At 26.5% G+C, this 18,337-nt stretch overlaps 1 protein-coding gene across 2 annotated transcripts in view; it reads right to left on the reverse strand.

Annotated features, from left to right (window-relative positions):
* LOC136071814 (insulin-degrading enzyme-like) overlaps positions 1-17,407 on the reverse strand; it is a 74,399-nt gene extending 56,992 nt beyond the window's left edge. The window contains exons 1-7 of one of the 2 annotated variants that reach the window (XM_065797219.1): positions 17,066-17,407; positions 14,671-14,747; positions 14,482-14,508; positions 14,306-14,409; positions 5,247-5,320; positions 2,126-2,221; positions 687-809 (exon numbers count right to left, since the gene is read on the reverse strand). In XM_065797219.1, the coding sequence (XP_065653291.1) occupies positions 687-809; positions 2,126-2,221; positions 5,247-5,320; positions 14,306-14,409; positions 14,482-14,508; positions 14,671-14,747; positions 17,066-17,288 (724 nt within the window). In that variant the 5' untranslated portion in view covers positions 17,289-17,407. Of the gene's footprint in view, positions 1-686; positions 810-2,125; positions 2,222-5,246; positions 5,321-14,305; positions 14,410-14,481; positions 14,509-14,670; positions 14,748-15,315; positions 15,454-17,065 lie in introns of those variants that run through there. The other variant, XM_065797220.1, reaches the window with a different exon arrangement.
* Between the last annotated feature and the right edge of the window lie 930 nt (positions 17,408-18,337).

An 18,337-nucleotide genomic window follows, 5' to 3' on the forward strand; every position in this document is an offset into this window, starting at 1 on the left:
AAGAGAGAGATGATTACAACATTAGTAAATGTGAAAATCAATTTACAGAACTAAAATTACTGAAATATTTTAAAATTTAATTTTCAGATCAACCCCTTTTAAAAATATCTTCAATGCTTTAATAATCCCTAAATATGCTTACACATTAAGTTTAAGTAAAGTTTTTTTAGTTTTTAACTTAATCTAAAAATGTATAAAAAAAGAAAAAATTTATAGTAAATATACAAATATCAAAAATATAGGTTTTCAGATTATTTTTGATTAAAAAATTTGAAATTCAGATTAATGACACGCACACACACACACAAACACACAAACAAATGCACACCCACACATATATATATTTTTTTATATATATGTACATATAAATGTATGTATATATCTATATATATTATAATTTATATATATATATTCTGTAATGTATATAGATATACATATGCCCACTTTTTTTAACTTTTTCAGAATAAAAAAACAAAAACAAAAAATAATTAAAAAAAGGATTGCTGCCCCAATCAAAACCCTTAGTTAATGTACCGACACTTCCTTACATGTTCTACCTAGTCAATTTATGAACTATAAATATAAAAAAATACTTTTGTGTTTTAATTTAGTTAACTCCAATCTTGAATAAAACATAGTTAAAGACAAATTTATTACAAATAAACTCTAGAATTTAGAAAAATTACCTTTACCAAGAACAACCAGAGTCATTATATTTGCAGAATAATTAGTCTCATAAAACTTTAATAAACGATCTCTAATGTCAATATTTTTTTCTGAAGGGATTGTTTTTAGTGTAGTGATGTTGCCTACATAAGTAAAAATCATAAGTTAAAAATATATAAGTAAAAATAATAAGTTAAGGAGGAAAACATAACACACAATCATTTAAACAAAATTGCACACACCACTTGGGATTATTATGTTTTACATTTGAAATTATTTGATAAATAAGTTCATTATACTATGTATTTATAACTTTTATGACAAACAAACAAATATTTCAACTTTAAGAAAAACTAAAATAACTCAAATTTACGTAACTGTAAAAGTTTTTTTAAATATTTTTTATTTTGATAAAAAATTAAAATTAACTTTAAAACGAAATCTAAATTTAATTTAAAATTTTTTATAAAACTTAAAATTAACTTTAAATTTCCTTTTAAAGTTGGTAATTTTTCCCAACTTATTTACAATATATATCAATTACTTACCTGAGATTCTCAAAGACTCTAAGCTATTTGCAGGTGACAACATGTTAATCACGAAAGTAATTAACTCTGACAATCATCAGCAAATGAATGAATCATTAATTGCTTCAAAATAAAATTAACCTCAGAATGGTCTGAGCTCTAGCAATTAAAATTTTATATTGAGAAATGTCGTATCATGCATTTTGAAAAATCATCACTATATTTATAAACTAGTTGACATCATAATATGCAAACAAACATTTTAATGACATAACATAACATCATAGCTTCTGATACCAAAAAAGATCTTAGAATTACCATGTCTTTAAATATCAAATAGAAAAGTCACAGAATATTGTACATCAAAAAATTATTCAATGCTTGGAATGAACATTTCTATACATTACCAAAAAAATCTAAAATTGTAGATGTAATTGTACATTTATTACACACATCTTGAATTTGCAATAAAAACATGGTGCCTATACCTTAAGAATGATAATGATGCACTTGAAAAAGTTCAATGTTATGACACTAAATAGGTACCCCAAATTTAAAAACTTGCATAACAGAAATTAAAAACTTGGAAGCACACTGGAAAAAAAAAAGCAAAAGAGGTGACTTGATTCATAACTAATAACAATTTGTAACAATAAAGTGACTTGATTCTACAAAAATTAAAGTTAAATGATCAATTATTTTTATTTCCTATAAAAATTTTATTTTATACTTTATTTCCTAGAAAAACATAACAATATAAATTCTGTCAAAGTGAATGTTTTGTAGCTTTCAAACTATTACAGCTTTCCATTAAGTAACTTTAAAACTAAAATAAACACTAAAATTAAAAAAAAAAACTTTTAGGTCTTTCTCTAAACTTGTCGCCAGTTAATCAACAACAGTAATAACATAACTTGATAAGAAAAGCTTACCCGAACCAAACTTAGTGTAAACATGTCCTGGTTTTGAAGTTTCTTTATCAACACTTGAGATTCTTCGAGTATCATTAAAAACATTTTTTTGAAATTCTAAAAAATAAAATTTAATTTATATATATATATATATATATATATATATATATATATATATATATATATATATATATATAATATATATATATATATATATATATATAAATATATATATATAAGTATATATATATATAAATATATATATATATAAATATATATATATATATATATATATATATATATATATATATATATATATATATATATATATATATATATATATATATATATATATATAATAGTGAAATAATCAATAAGTTTAGAAGATTTTTGTTATAATTTTGAACATATGTATTTGTTTCTTCAAAAAATTAATTTCCAGATTTACATACTTCCAGTATGTAAATGGTAATGCTTACTATTTACATACTAAAAATTGCGGACGATTCACTGGACTAAGTGTATCAGACACAGCTGCTATTTGTGCTAGGGCTAGTAAATGGCTGGGGTCCCATCTTTAAAACTAATTCACAAGCAACAAGGTTACAAGCAACCACAATTAAGTTATGAGTTACTAGAAAACAAAGGATAGGGTTAAATAACAAGGAAATGGTGAAAACTTAAAAGTTGTAAAGAAAAAATAATGAGAGTTTTTAGGTTTCGTTGATGCGCAAGGAAAAAAACTAGTTGAATAAAAAATTTTTGTAGCTTGAAGGAACAAATACAGTAAAAAGATGCAACTTTGCTAAATGACAAGCCAAGCGAGAATGAATTTTGAATTTGGACCTTGTCTGAGAATGAACGGGTTGTTATTCGACAATATAGGAACATCAACATTATTGTGATGATTGTTTGCATTAAATAACTGAGTTTTTTTTAAAGCTAAAATCCACAAGCCACTGTAAGTCCCAAGCTGTTACAAAAGAGTGATCAGATTAAAGATCGACTGCTTGTTCTAACCGATCAATAAATTATAACTTTTATCAAATCAATAATAAAGTTATGTTGTCAGCAAGTAGAGCCACCTTAGATGTAAAATTATCAGAGAGATCATTATTGTAGATAAGAAACAATACTGGTGTAATGATAGAGCCTTGCGATACCCATATAGTTATTGAAAGTAATATATATATATATAGTGGAATATATATATATAGTGGAATGTTAGACTTACTTTAGTTAATGACACTTTGAAGATGAAATGTTGAAAATTTTTGTAAAGTCTTAAGAAACTTATACCTGTAATTTACTAAACTGAGATACACAATTTACTAAACTGAGAATAACATAACTTAGCATCAGACTTTTATATTGACTTTTTGTAATAATTATATAGACAAAGTTTTAAAGAGAGATGTTGTAAAAAAGATGAAAAAACCAAATATGGTTAAATATAGCAACTGCATAAGAAGGTGAAAAACTTGGAGTAGAATGATGCTTAACTTTAAACAGACAACATGAACCCAACAAGGGTTGGGGTTAAATTTGTATTTGTATTTGGTAATAATAGACTAAATATGTGTCTTTGTATTCTTCTTGTACAAATTTTTTTTGTAATATTTGTTTTTATATTTGATTAAAATGTATTTGCAATACCATAAACAAGGTTAACCAGTAATTTTTAAAAACTGAGAGGTTAGTTATTGTTTTATTTATCCATAAAATTAAAATAAATTATAAATTTGTTTTTAAGAGATATTTGTTGGACAATTTTTTTTCATTCTTTTATTTGTTATACCATTTGCAGCTGTCCTGGTTGCAAAACTGACTCTGGCTATTTTTTATCAAACCTGGCCCACAGACAAATTTGAACCCCAGCCGCTTATTAGCTAAATGAAGGCAGTGAATTCCAAAGAAATGATGTTCTTGGAAAAAAACTAGACAAATAAGAATTTTTGGAGCATATAGGATTAGTCACAGTATAAGGATGAGACTTAATTGAATGACAAGTAATACGAGAATGAATTTTAGTAGATGGCACAAGAGACACTAACTCTTTAGAACAGTGCCCATTATAGTATTTATAAAAAAGAAAAAAAAAGCAACATAACAACGTTGTGACAATGGTTGGAAGTTTGCTGCAAGAGCAACCAACTTAAGGTGCAAAAATGTATTATAAACATAATACGTTTTTGCAACCAAGGTGCAAAAACGTATTATGTTTATAATACGTTTTTGCACCTTGTTTAAAGGGCGTCATTTGAAGATCCGCTCCAGGTAAGGCAACAGTATTTCATACAAGGACGGATTTGAGATTTATAGAGATAAAGAATAGAATCCACAGTAAGAAAGTGGAAAGCATAATGAAAAGATGCAACCGTAGCATATGCAAATTTGCAATGGATTTGATGTATAGTTTTATAGATTCAAAATGAGAGAGAATTAGTTAATTAAAGACTCAAAAACCTTGCTTATGATAGTAAGAAGACTAATTAGACAATAGTTAAATGAGTCAGGTCGCTCTCCAGAATTTTTGAAAACAAGGATAACAGATACCAAGCATGTAACCATCAACACTAAGATCACAAGATAAGACAGCTGAACTCAAATTAGTTCCATGGAGAGCAACTAGTTCTAGTGAACTTTGCAAGAGATAAGACTCAACAGAAGAAAAGTTACTTCGAAGGCCACAAATATTAGTGAATGATAGATTTAGAGAACTTGGTGATGACAATGATAGATATGAGAGGTTATTATCAAAAACACAAAAAGAAATGACACTATTAAATAAAATGGTCAATTTTATTGACATGTGTCAATTTTATTGACACATGTCAATAAAATTGACAAGTATCAAGGCTGTTTGGGCAATGTAACTTTGGATGTACTGTGCTTACAAAGTCATATTTCAAAGCATATAAAAAATTAATTTCCTTATTCCTAACATAATTTTTGTTTTATTTTACTTCCAACAATGTGAACTGCATTTAATAAATGTTTTTGTTAAAAATATATTTTTTTAATTGTAATGTTATATAGATATCTTGTTATAATACTGGGAGTGATTATCTTCTATTCCTGGGATTGAAAAATATCCCCAGGATTGTAATTCCTAATCACAAAGTAATATAAAAAAACATACCAGAATGGATAGCATTTAACTCTCTTTCAGTAGAACTCTCAGTAAAAAGCGGACAGATAAAAAATTGTGCAAACCTAAAAATAATATAAATGAATATATATATATATATATATATATATATATATATATATATATATATATATATATATATATATACAGGGCTTATTCTAGGAATAAAATTTGGGCAGCGGTGCCCCACCAATACAGAGAAATTTAGTGGAAAATTTGTAATTTTTTCACAAAAAAAAAAAAAAAATAGCCATAAAAAAAAAAGGTCCTCAAATTTTAATTTGGGTGCTGCCCAAATCAGAGCCCAAATACGGTCGGCATTGAAAACGGTCTAGAATAGTCCCTGATATAAATATATTTTAGATGCGCCGGCTACTCAGCAATTTTTTTCATTATGCTAGGTACCTTGGTAATTTTTGGAGTTGCTAGCTAATTTTGGCTACCCCTGAAAGAGCTAGGTATATTTTTTAAATGCTCAGAAATCCTGGAAGATAATGGATACCCTGTAATTTATGTATGTTTGCCAGGTACCTGGTAATTAGAAATCACCTGGTACACCAGAGGGTTTTTCCAGGTAACAACTCTATTTGTGTTTCTGGGTTGCCAAGCACCTTCAAAAATTAAAAAGTACCTTCAAAATTACCAGTATATATATATATATATATATATATATATATATATATATATATATATATATATATATATATATATATATATATATATATATATGTATATATATATATATGTATATATATATATATATATATATATATATATATATATATTTATATATATATATATATATATATATATATATATATATGTATATATATATATATTAGGGTTTCTCAAACGGGATCCCGGGATCCCGTCTTCCCGGGGATAAAAGTGGCAACGGGATTTCCCGGGATATCACTGTTATATCCCGGAACATAATTTTTTTTTAATTTTACATATGATAACTGTTTAAACTAATTTGACCAAAAATAAGAAAAATATTATTGCATTTAGTTGCATTTGTATGTGTTCATATCTTATATTAAAATTTTGCACAACAAGAAATGTTATTGAAACTATCTTAAACTAATTAACTTAAGGAATACATTGCATTTTGCAATGCGATGTTTTCTTTTTTCTCGTTATTATAAAATATAAAAAATATTCCTTTTGATGAAAACAGTAAGTTTGATTTTTAAACTTCTAAATTATTGAAAAGTTTAATTTTTTTCTGTATTGAAATATTTAATAATTTTTGTATGTAAAAAACAGCAAACTAAGACATATAAAGTTATTATACGTAAGATAACATATATATGTAAGAAATATTTATAACTTTACCTTTAGTTGTTTTACGATTCAATTTAGTTATACCATGTCAATTGTAAATGGATCAAAAGCATGGCAGTATTTTTGTAAAGAAAAATCAGGCGAATCTGCAATTTGCAAAAAGTGCAATGTAAAGATAATGTGCAAAGGATTTTCGACAAGTGGGCTCCTTCGTCATTTAAAAAACAAACAAAAAGATTTGGATTTAAATATGAAGCGTCAACATGAAGATACTGGTTTGGAAAAAATAGTGCAAAAGAAAATCACATTGTTTGTTAAACAGCAGACTATCGAGGAAATTGTGTCAAAGCTAGCAACGGTGGATGGCTTCTCAATAAATGCCATAACAAAAAGTGAATTTATTAGAGAATCGTTGTCTGAAAAAGGCATGTTATTTCCAAAAAATCTATCCCATGTTATGAGTATGATAAAAAAACAATATGATTTAGCTAAACAAACTGTGGTTTTAGAGATAACAAAAGAAATATCTTGCCGGTCGCGATTTTCTTTATCCTTAGACGAATATACGTCTTTAAAAAATCAACATTATTTAAATGTTAATTTACACTTATTAACAAAGTTTTGGAACCTGGAATTGACTCCAATAGCTGGATCACTTCCTGCACAAAAAATTGTTGATCTGGTTGAAAATAAACTGTCAGATTTCAATTTATCAATTAAAAAGGATATCATAGCTAGCGTCACTGACGGAGCATCCGTAATGAAAAAATTTGGACGGCTAAGTGATATTGAACATCAGCTGTGTTATACCCATGGACTTCATTTGGCAGTATGTGATGTTCTTTACAAAAAGTCAGACTCTTCAGCAAAATATATTGAATCGCAGTTGCAAGATTCCGATGAAAGTTTGAGTGATTACGATGAGTTTGATGATGTATTTGACTGTAATGATGAGCCATACAGCTCAACAGGCGTTACATTTATTGATGATTTACAAAATAGCGTAAATATAGCCTTAACAATTCAGAAGGTTCGAAAAGTGGTTCAAATGCTTTGCAAATCATCTCTTAAAAATGACGTTTTACAAATCTACGTAAAATCTTTTATAAAGAACTGAAGCTGATATTAGATGTCAAAACAAGGTGGAATAGTCTTGTTGCAATGCTAGAAAGATTCCTTAAAGTTAAAACATGTATACTAAAAGCAATGATCGATTTAAAAGAAGTTCTGAATATCTCCGAAAATGAATAAGCGATTATGAACGCCATAACAATTTCTCTGCAACCGACAAAAGTTGGAATAGAAAGACTTGGTAGAAACAATGCTACTCTACTTGACGCAGAAGGTGTTATGATATTCATCTTGGATGATTTGGCAGAGAAAAAAAATTTTATAGCTAATAAACTGCTTCAATCTGTGCAGCAGTGAATTGAAGAACGCAGAAATGTCAACTTAATTGGACTACTAAAATTTTTAAACAACCCAATTAGTTATAATCAGAAATCAAATATCAACTCCAAACCACTCTTACCGTCCAAACATGGATTAAAAGCAACAGCAAAAAAAATTTATACCAGGTTGTACATAAAGGATGCTAGCTAATCTAGTTCATCAAATAATGAAATAGCTGAAGTGAGTCGTGATAATGAAAGCATGGTTTCTGACCCATCAATACCTCAACCTGTTGCTTTAAATTTATTAGGCAAAAGTATTTTGACACTTGAACAAAAATTGGATGCGACTATTTGTAATGTCAAACAAGTAGAAAAAGCAGCTCTAGAAGACATTAGCAATTTAAAAAAGCTCACAAAAGAAATCGAACTTTTTGAGGCAACTGGAAAACGTAGCGAAAGTTTAGAAAGAATATACTCCACATTAATGACCATCAAGCCGACATCAATTGAATCTGAAAGAGCTTTTTCTGCCGCCGGTCTATTTATTGAAAAAATTTGTTCACGATTAAGTGACAAATCAATTGATTGCTTATGTTTTTTAAAACAATATTCTATTTTAAAAAGTAATATTAATTAGCGTGCTAAGATAAATTTAACAGAAACCGCTTGTTTTTTTGTTAAAAATAATGCCGGGAAATCCCGGGATAAATAAGTTACACACCGGGAATCCCGGGATGCTAAATTTACGGGAAATGAGAAACCCTAATATATATATACATATACATATATACATATATATATATATATATATATATATATATATATATATATATATATATACATATATATATATATATATATATATATATATATATATATATATATATATATATATATATATATATATATATATATATATGTATATATATATATATCAAGCCTTGTTACGAGATTTTGCTGCGTAACGAAAACGCGTAACGCATTTCTAAGTAACTCAACTCGGTAAATATATTTTGTATTGTTAGAAGTTATAATGCGTCACTAGCATCTTTTCAAGTACCGCATTGCAATTAAAGTTATTTTATAATGCGAACGTCATTAAAACTTTATGTTATTGAATTAACAATAAACAAAATATCTTATTAATAAAATATTTACATCAAAATAAATTGTGCATTTTTAAACTATTATGATAAAAAATAATTTTTATATTTAATTCCTTAAGATAAAACTTAAAACACTTTATTTTTTTTAACTAATTTTTAACAACAACAAAAAAAATTTATTAAAGTGTTTCTTTAACAAAAAATCAATTAGTTTACAATTGTGGTTAAATACTTTTACTTACGACTTTATTTTTTCTGAATAAACGTCACGTTAACGACATCAAAAGATAATTTAAAATATTCTAAAAGATTAAAGTTTTTGCGTAGCGCGAAACTGCTGAACGCATAGGCAAATTGCCTTTTCGCAGGTAAAATGTGAGCTGCGTAACGCTACTTAACAAGGCCTGATATATATATATATATATATATATATATATATATATATATATATATATATATATATATATATATATATATACATACATATATGAATATATATACACATATATATATATATACAACCCTCGGAATTAGGAAAAATGAGATCGGCAATAATTTGCCAACCTTAATCTTTTTGAGGTTGGCATCAGGTCGACAATAATTATTTGATACAAAGGTGTGACCATAAAACATAGAAAGGAGGTCAGCAATTTTTTGCCGACCTCAAACACTTTCAGGTCGGCAGTTAGGTCAGCATTGCTGAATGCCAACCTTAATTCCGAGGGTTATATATATATATATATATATATATATATATATATATATATATATATATATATATATATATATATACACATATATTCATCAACCCTTTGAATTTTTTTTTTTTTTATTCTGATTCACTCCTAACAAGGGTGCAAGCAACCACTATTAAGTTGGGAGTTACTAGAAAATAAAGAATAGAGTTATAGGGAAACAAAACAAAGTTTGACAGATGACTTTGTAGGTATTGACAGATGACTTTTGTACAATATTCTACAAAGAGAGAGTTCCAAAAGGTTGAAGTGCAGGGAAAAAAACTAGGGGAATAAAAGTTTTAAGAGCATGCAGGGACAAATACAGTAAACAAATAAGACTTTGCTGAATGACGAGTCTAGCAAGAATGAGTTTTATATGATGGAAAATAAGATGCAACTTTATAACGATGGGAAAAAGAGTCAAGCTTTGCAGATAGAATAAGTCCAACTATGTTTACAATGCAAAGGGTTCGTACATACATATATATACATATATATACATATATATATATATATATATATATATATATATACATATATATATATATATATATATATATATATATATATATATATATATATATATATGTATATATTTATTTATAAATGAGTAAAAACACTTATATAATTTTCTTCAACAAGTTGATTACAAGAAAATTAAATAAGTGTTTTTACTAATTTATTATTGCTCTGTTCTTTAAAAACATTGAGCATTCTATTTTTAGAATACACTAACATAACTTATATATATATATATATATATATATATATATATATATATATATATATATATATATATATATTAAAATTTTTTTGCGCGTCTGTTATGTACTCCCAAATCAGTTACTGCTGTTTGCTTAGCAACTTCATTAAGGTGAGGTGATTTTATCTTAAGCATTAACTCTTTGCATATGCAACAGGTGTCTACCTGATGTTGCCCGAAACGTAAATGAAAGTACTCATTGTAGTAGTTATAATAGGACTTGTAACTGAACTTTGCCCCTTCATTTTTTTATGAATAGTTCATAGATTAATTCAAATCTTCACTCAAAAAATACCTTTTCTTTCCGCCATAGTGGATTAATTTTTTTGGAAAGGAGTCTATGTGAGCGTATACCTTAGCTAGAATATCATGACTGGTAATGTAACTTGTATGTATTCATCTCAAATCTTTAACTGCTTTTGTATTCATTTTTAAACCCTTTACTCTTTAAACCCTCTTTTCTGACACAGAAAATATTGATAAAAATGCCACAACACAAACCTGTACTCGTTCATCTCTGATTAAAATATGATACTTAAATTCCTTTTTGTTTCCGCCATTACTTTTTCTTTTTCATACAGTATCTTCATTAACATCACGACTTTTTTCATTGCTATTTCTTGAACCAGTCCTCTTTCTCACAATGTCCGTAACATCAATCAAGCCATGCAAAAAAAATCCTGCTCATCTTTTGTATTGAACTGGCTGTAAAAGTTCATAAATGCATTATCAAGGGTGTCTTGGCCAATAGATTCAAAACACTTTCTTGAACAATTGAAATAAAACACTATGTTGTAATTTTACTTTATAAAAAAAAATTATAGGCAGTCTAGTCTAGGAAACAAAATAGAGTTTAAGTTAATATATGATAAGTGATTGTAGACTACCCTAAAAATGTCATTCTATTGTCTTAGGCCTACAAATATTTACAACCTAAACAAGCAACCAACAACCTAGGTCTATAGGCCAACTATAAATTACAGAGCCGAAATCTGACCAATTTTTAGACGAATTATTTCATCAATTTTTTGTTCGTGTGGTTTTTATATGCCACACAAGTAAGCCTAGATTTCTAAACCTTGTTCCTTTTATAACCATCTGGGTTTCTTATCTTTTTTTTATAACTTGTATGATCAGACTCACTACCACTATCACCCATTTGAAAAAGCAGTTAATCAATTTAAATCACTATTAAAATGATCACACATAATAAATCAACTTTATTTCACAGGTTGTTGTACAATCAAAACAAGCAAGTGAGGTTACGTTTGGTCTGCTGTCTTCAGCGCAAAGTTTCTTGTTTTTTGTTAAAAGGACTGAAGTCCAAACTTCAGCCCTTTTAAAAAAAAACCAAAACTATTAGACATTGTACAGACTAGAGTAATCTTTTGATAGACACCTTATTAACACAAAATGATCTTTTATTTTATGATTGTTAATAAGGTGTCTGTCAAAATATTAGATTAGAAAATAACCAAAAATAATAGTTCTTTACATCTATATCAAAGTATATTATATTTACTATAATAATTATCTATATTCATGTATACTATACAATGTATAAATTCTTTGTCAATATACGATATATCAATATACCACGTAAGTGTGTGATATATTATGTGAGTGTGCATGTTTGTATATATGAATTTAAATATATATATACATATAGAAAATGGATGACAGAAGACCTGAAAAAAGTAGGTTGTATGAGTCAGGAAAACATGGGAGAGAGCTCTGAAGAGCTAAAAACTAGACGAATAAAGGTTTTTAGAGCATGTAAAGACAGATGCAGTAAAAGAATGAGACTTTACTAAATGAAAAGTTAACCCAGAATGAGGCTTAAACTTGGCATATAGAGCATGCCCAACTAAATCTGCAATTTTTGACTTTTTCTAGAAGAGAAAAAGCATCATTAGAAGAACCATCCCAAATATGAAAACAGTTCTATACAGGGGCAAATAAAAGTTTTGTAGAGGTAGAAAATGGAATCAGGAGTAAGAAAATAATGAATATGATAAAGAATAACAACCTTAGCAGATGGTAATTTATCAATTGATTGTATATATAGTTTCCATGAGATCTTAATAGTGAATGATAATCTGAAAAGACATAAAGAAGAGGACTCATTAATGTCGACAATATTACAATAGTTGTTTGCAGTAAATAACTGGTTTACCAGTTATGCCTGGTTTTCTGCCTTCTTTACTAACCAATTTGCAAAATGCGGTTTTTCAATCCATGGGCACCATAGTTAGATATTCATGAAAATAAGTATTAAAAGGTGTTACTTTTTATTCAGCCATGCGAAAATCTTGAAAACGTGGAAAATTTGAAAAATCTTTCAATTGAAAAACAAAAAGAAAGTAAACAAGAAAAATAAAAAACTCAAGCAATGTAACTCAAGCATTACAAAATTTTTGTTTAAATAATTTTTAGTTATTTAGAGATTTTCCAATAATTTGAAACTTATTAACTTTATTAACTTTTTTTGAAACTTATTAACAATATAACAGAATGGTCAGGATCTGAAGCATATGCCAGGTTGCCTAGTAATCAACTTGGCTTTTGTAAACCCAGTTCTTAATATATAAATCATAATTATATCAAATAATTTTTTTTTTAAACAAAATTAATTCGTCAGTTGCTAATTCTAGATTTTAACTATAATAGTTTTAATCAAATTTTATAGTAGTTTTACTTGCATAATCCAAGTTTTATCATTATGCAGCTGTATTCCAAAGTTTATCATTAGGAGGTATGATCATGTATGTATCTCTTATTTCAGAGTTGAAGGATAGAGAGAGGGTTGTAATAACAGTTGAAACTTAAAAAACAAAAAAAAGTAGTTTTCGTGCCTGTAGGGACACTACAGTCAAGGCATTTGGGAGGTGATTACAATAACAATAAAATTTTGAATATTTAATATTGATATTATCAATAATAATATTGTAATACTTAAGGTTAAATACTTAAAAAAAATTACCTTTTGTTCAAAATAAAGAACTATGTTAAACAAATGCTTAGTTAAACCATAAAACTATTAATACAACCATGCAGTTTTAATCCAATAAAAAAATTATACAATTTATTTATGAAATTATGATTTTATAGCTCATAATGCAGAGCCAAATTTACATTTGTATTAAAACTACTTGTTTAAGGCACCCTCTAGTTGATCAGGCTTTACTTCAAAATAATCATTTTTATGCTGATCTGATGTATAAGCATTTGAATAGCTTATTTGAGTAGCTATTTTCATTGTTAGAAGATAAATACTTGAATGTAAGAAAAAAAAAAAGTTTTATTAACATAAAAATAAAATGTCAAATGAAATCTATTTTAAGTATTTTTTATCTCTTGTTTTAATTTTGACACTCAATGCACAAATAATGTAATAATAATATTTTATAAATGTACTTTTTTATTTTGTTGTTATATAATATTATATATTACTATTTTTAAGCTGAAATGGTATAGTAATAAAAATCGCCTTGCAAGGAGTCAATATTGACATTAGTTATAAAAATAATGTATTATCTGATCGTTTTATATTTTAACAAACAAACTTTTGTTAAAGTATTAAACATATTGCTATTGTTCATTTCGAAAGAATTTCTTAGTTAAATTATTATTATAATCATGCAGTTAATCCAATAGAGAATTTATAAAATTAATTATTATTAATTGCAGAGCAATACATTTATTATTATTATTATTAATTACAACTTATTATTATCAATTGCTAGATGTTTTAAAAAACTACCTGTCTAAAGCACCCTCTAGTTGATCAGACTTCACTTCAAAATAATAATTTGTATGCTGATCTGATGTGTAAGCATTTGAATAGCCGCAATTTTGCGAAAGAAACTTAAAAAAAAAAGAAAGAAACATTCATATATGTCAAAATCATCATTATCTATTCTAAAATTAAATACTTACTTTTGAATATTCATTTTCAATTGGGTACTAAAGTAAAAAAAAAATACATATATACATAAATATTTGTTATGAGCTTGTGCACATAGATAACTATTATAAGAAAAGTTAATAACAGTACGCTGCTAAACTAAGAATTCAATTTTAAAAACAAAGTAAAAAACAAAGAAAATAAAAGGAAAAAACAACAACTTTATGCGTCCCAAGAAACAACATGTGTTCACAAAAATGTGCAATACCAGGAACATCATCAGGGTCATTTTCAAAACCTAAATTAGCATATAAACATTAATTTCCATCATAATCTTTTTTCTTCTTCAGATTTTAAAAAGTGAAATGCTTTTTATTTTGATGGCAAATTTGATGTTTAACACTGAGACATTGTAAGATGTCATAGATCAATAAACATGTTTTGATTCAACCAATTAAAAATCAGTATCAAAAAATGTAATTGCCAGTGGTAACTTTGGGGAAAAAAAAATGGAACACAATATATACACATAAATTTTAATTTTATTTATAAAATCAAATTAAAATTTATTTTTATTTTAAAATAATGAACAACAAAAAATATTGTTGAAAATATAAGGTTAATAAAAATAAACAGCATAATTATTGTTTTATAGCTTTTTTTAGTTGAAGTAAAACTAATTTTCTGCAATAACAACAATAATAATAAAAAAGCTAAACAACATTAAAAGCAACAACTACACAACATAACATTTTATATTATAAAATATATTTAGTAATAAATATACTAAAAATAATTAAAAGTAATAACAATAATTATTTAAAAAGCTGCCAATGTAAATCAAAGCTTGATATTTACTAATATACCTGTTCCTATTGAGTTCAATGGTCTAGAACTGTTCACCAAATGGTATACTGTATTTTTTTAACTATGAAATTTGGAATGTAAATATTGTTCAGCTTTTCTCAACAACGACATTAAAAACATTATATTTGAAATAACCTATTTTAAAAGGTGTAAATTCATCATAAAAAAAAAATTTCAAATGCACTGAATGATTGTTTTTGTTTCTATATTAAAGTTGAGTTAAAAAAGTTAAGGTTAATTGTTAATATAATTCTTTTTTGAGTTGAATATTTTTAAAATTCATTAACTTCTAATACAATTTTTTATAGAGCTATTTAAAAAAGGTACATAAAACAAAAGCCATTTAGGGATAGGTATAAACAAAAATATATATAACAACTAACATGCTTTAGATATGCCAAGGTCAAACAAACATATACATATTTATACTACTAGACAGACATTAAAAACACATATAGAAAATAAACTCAAATTGAAACATTTATTTTAATAATGAGAAACTTAGTAATTTAAGACAACAGCTATTGACCAACCAGATTTGTCCAAGACAAGGTTTGATAAAATAAATTTGGAGCTAAGTACTTTTTAAGTAAAAATTTTAGTACATATAGTCATACAAAAAATAAAAATAACAATTTATTCAAGACCTAATATTTGATCCCATAAAATCAGGGTTGGCAAAAATTTGGGTTTTTGAACAAAACCCCAACCCAATAAAGTTTTTGGATCTTTAGTAAAGTTAAGTACAAATCTTTAGCAACAAAGTTTGATTAATTTATAGTTATTTAACAGGTATTTTTCATTTTTACAGGTTTAGTTAAAGATTATATTGCATTTCTTTTAAATATAAAACTAATCTATATGTATATAAATATTATATGTTTATATTATATATATGATATGATTTTATGTTCTTCAACGTGGAAAAGTATCATTTTAAGTAAAGAAATAAGGCTAGTGAGTGAAATGAAGTGAACATATTAAATTATCAACCAAATAAAGCAAGTGAGTGGATTGAAGTGAACATATTAAGTGATCAACTAAATAAAGTGGAATCAAGTGACTGTATTAAGTGACTAATCAAATAATGCTAGTAAGTGGAATCAAGTGACCATATTAAGTGATCAACCAAACAGAGCGATAATAAGTATTGTAAAAAAAAGCATAATTTAAAAAAATAGAGAAAGTTAAGACCCATTTAGATAAATGCAAAAGAAAGAAAGAAAAATTACTAATGATTTAGCAATATATCAGTTAAGCTACAATTTAGAACTATGCATCTAAAATAAAAGATGCTAACTATTTCAATCAAGATGTTTGATTCATTGTTAATGTAAAAAGCACATCAGCAACAAACTGGCCATGAATTATAGAAATGTAGGAATCTAAGTTTTCAAAATTAATTGCAAATTTTTCATGATTTTTAATGGCACTTGCACATTTGTCTAGCTAGTTCTAGATTGATTAAAAAGCTTTTCATCCTTTGGCATTATTTGGAGAAAAATTAGAAATCTTTAAGAGAAAAAGCTGAAAAGCTTGCACGAATTTACAGGCATTTCAGATGCACAATTGCTTACCACTTTGTTTAATAACTTGAATTTTTTGAATTATTTTGAATATCACTGCTCCGATTTAAAAAAAATTCTAAATTATGAAACACATAACTTTTAATTTCTTATTTTATCATTAATAGAAAAATTGTTGAGCAGCAATAAATCTCAAGTGGTAATGGAAATTAACATGTCCTACCAACATAAACATCAACTGATGCAGCTGCTGTCTCGGTCGCTTGGTCGCTGACAAGTAATATTTGTAATTCGTTATCTAGAACTAGAAAGCAGTAATCTCTTGGGTCATTTTCAGACTTTTTAATGCCATATACTTTATGCTTGATATAAGGATGAAAATTAATTTCACTAAACTGATTTAAATTTTCATAATCATTCGAATCAAGATTTTGTTTAAGCAACATTACGTGTCAGCTTTTTGATAAATTTTAAAACTTTTGAATTGTTGTTTACTGCGACTCCTAAACTCAAACCGGGATGCATATTTTGAAACTCTATACAGGCTCGGAATAGGCAGAGATATGCGTAGGGGTCGAGGGGTTCAAAATTCTATATTTTTTTGTTTAACCAGTTATTCTTTATTAATTTTTTTAGAAAAGTTTGAAAAGCGATTCAGTTTTTTCTATATTTTTGTGGTTGTCCTTCTACTTCTATTTAAACATTTTAAAGATATAAAAAAAAACAACAAAAAAAAACAACATAAAAGAAAAATCTTTGCAGCGGTTATTTTGGGTATAAAGTTACGCAACTTTATGATAAAGTTTACGCAATTTAAATTTTGATTAGATAAATTTGAATTAAAATGAATAATAGTTGCGTTTTAAAAAAAAATGTAATAAAACTTTTTTTGTTAAAACGTAAAGTTTATATACTTAAGAAATAGCTTTTGTTTTACTTTGCTAGAGAATGCTTTATTATTGCTTATAACTAAATTTAGATATCAATTAAAATGAAAAAAATTGTGATAAGACGTGATAACAAAATAGTTTTAAATCAAAATAAACAAACTCCTTTAGAAAGTAGTTGATACTAGATTGAGTAGTTTTATCATACAAAGATAGATTGAGTAGTTTCATCATACAAAGTTGCCTTTACTCAGAGATGTTCTTTCATTTGTCTTTATCGTTCTTTAACTTGTATTTATCAACAATAAATTATCTTTTTAAAGTGCTTGACGAAGAGTTGCAAAGTTAGTAGAAATTCATGAGACAGAGCGTAATATCTACTCAATATCATATCAAGCCATTTTAAAACGTCTGTAAAGTGAAATCAATGAATATCGCTACTTAAAAGGGTTGACAAAAACAAGCAAGGTGATTTAGGTAGATATTTTTCCATGAACAAATCCCTTAAAAAACTTTTTGACATTTTCTGCTTCAATCCATAACGTCGTGAAAAGCTAGAGAAGTTTTTCGGTATTTCAATGAATGCTGAAGACTACTCGTATTTAGAA

This window comes from Hydra vulgaris, chromosome 05, assembly GCF_038396675.1.
Source record: "Hydra vulgaris chromosome 05, alternate assembly HydraT2T_AEP".
Lineage (NCBI taxonomy): Eukaryota > Metazoa > Cnidaria > Hydrozoa > Anthoathecata > Hydridae > Hydra > Hydra vulgaris.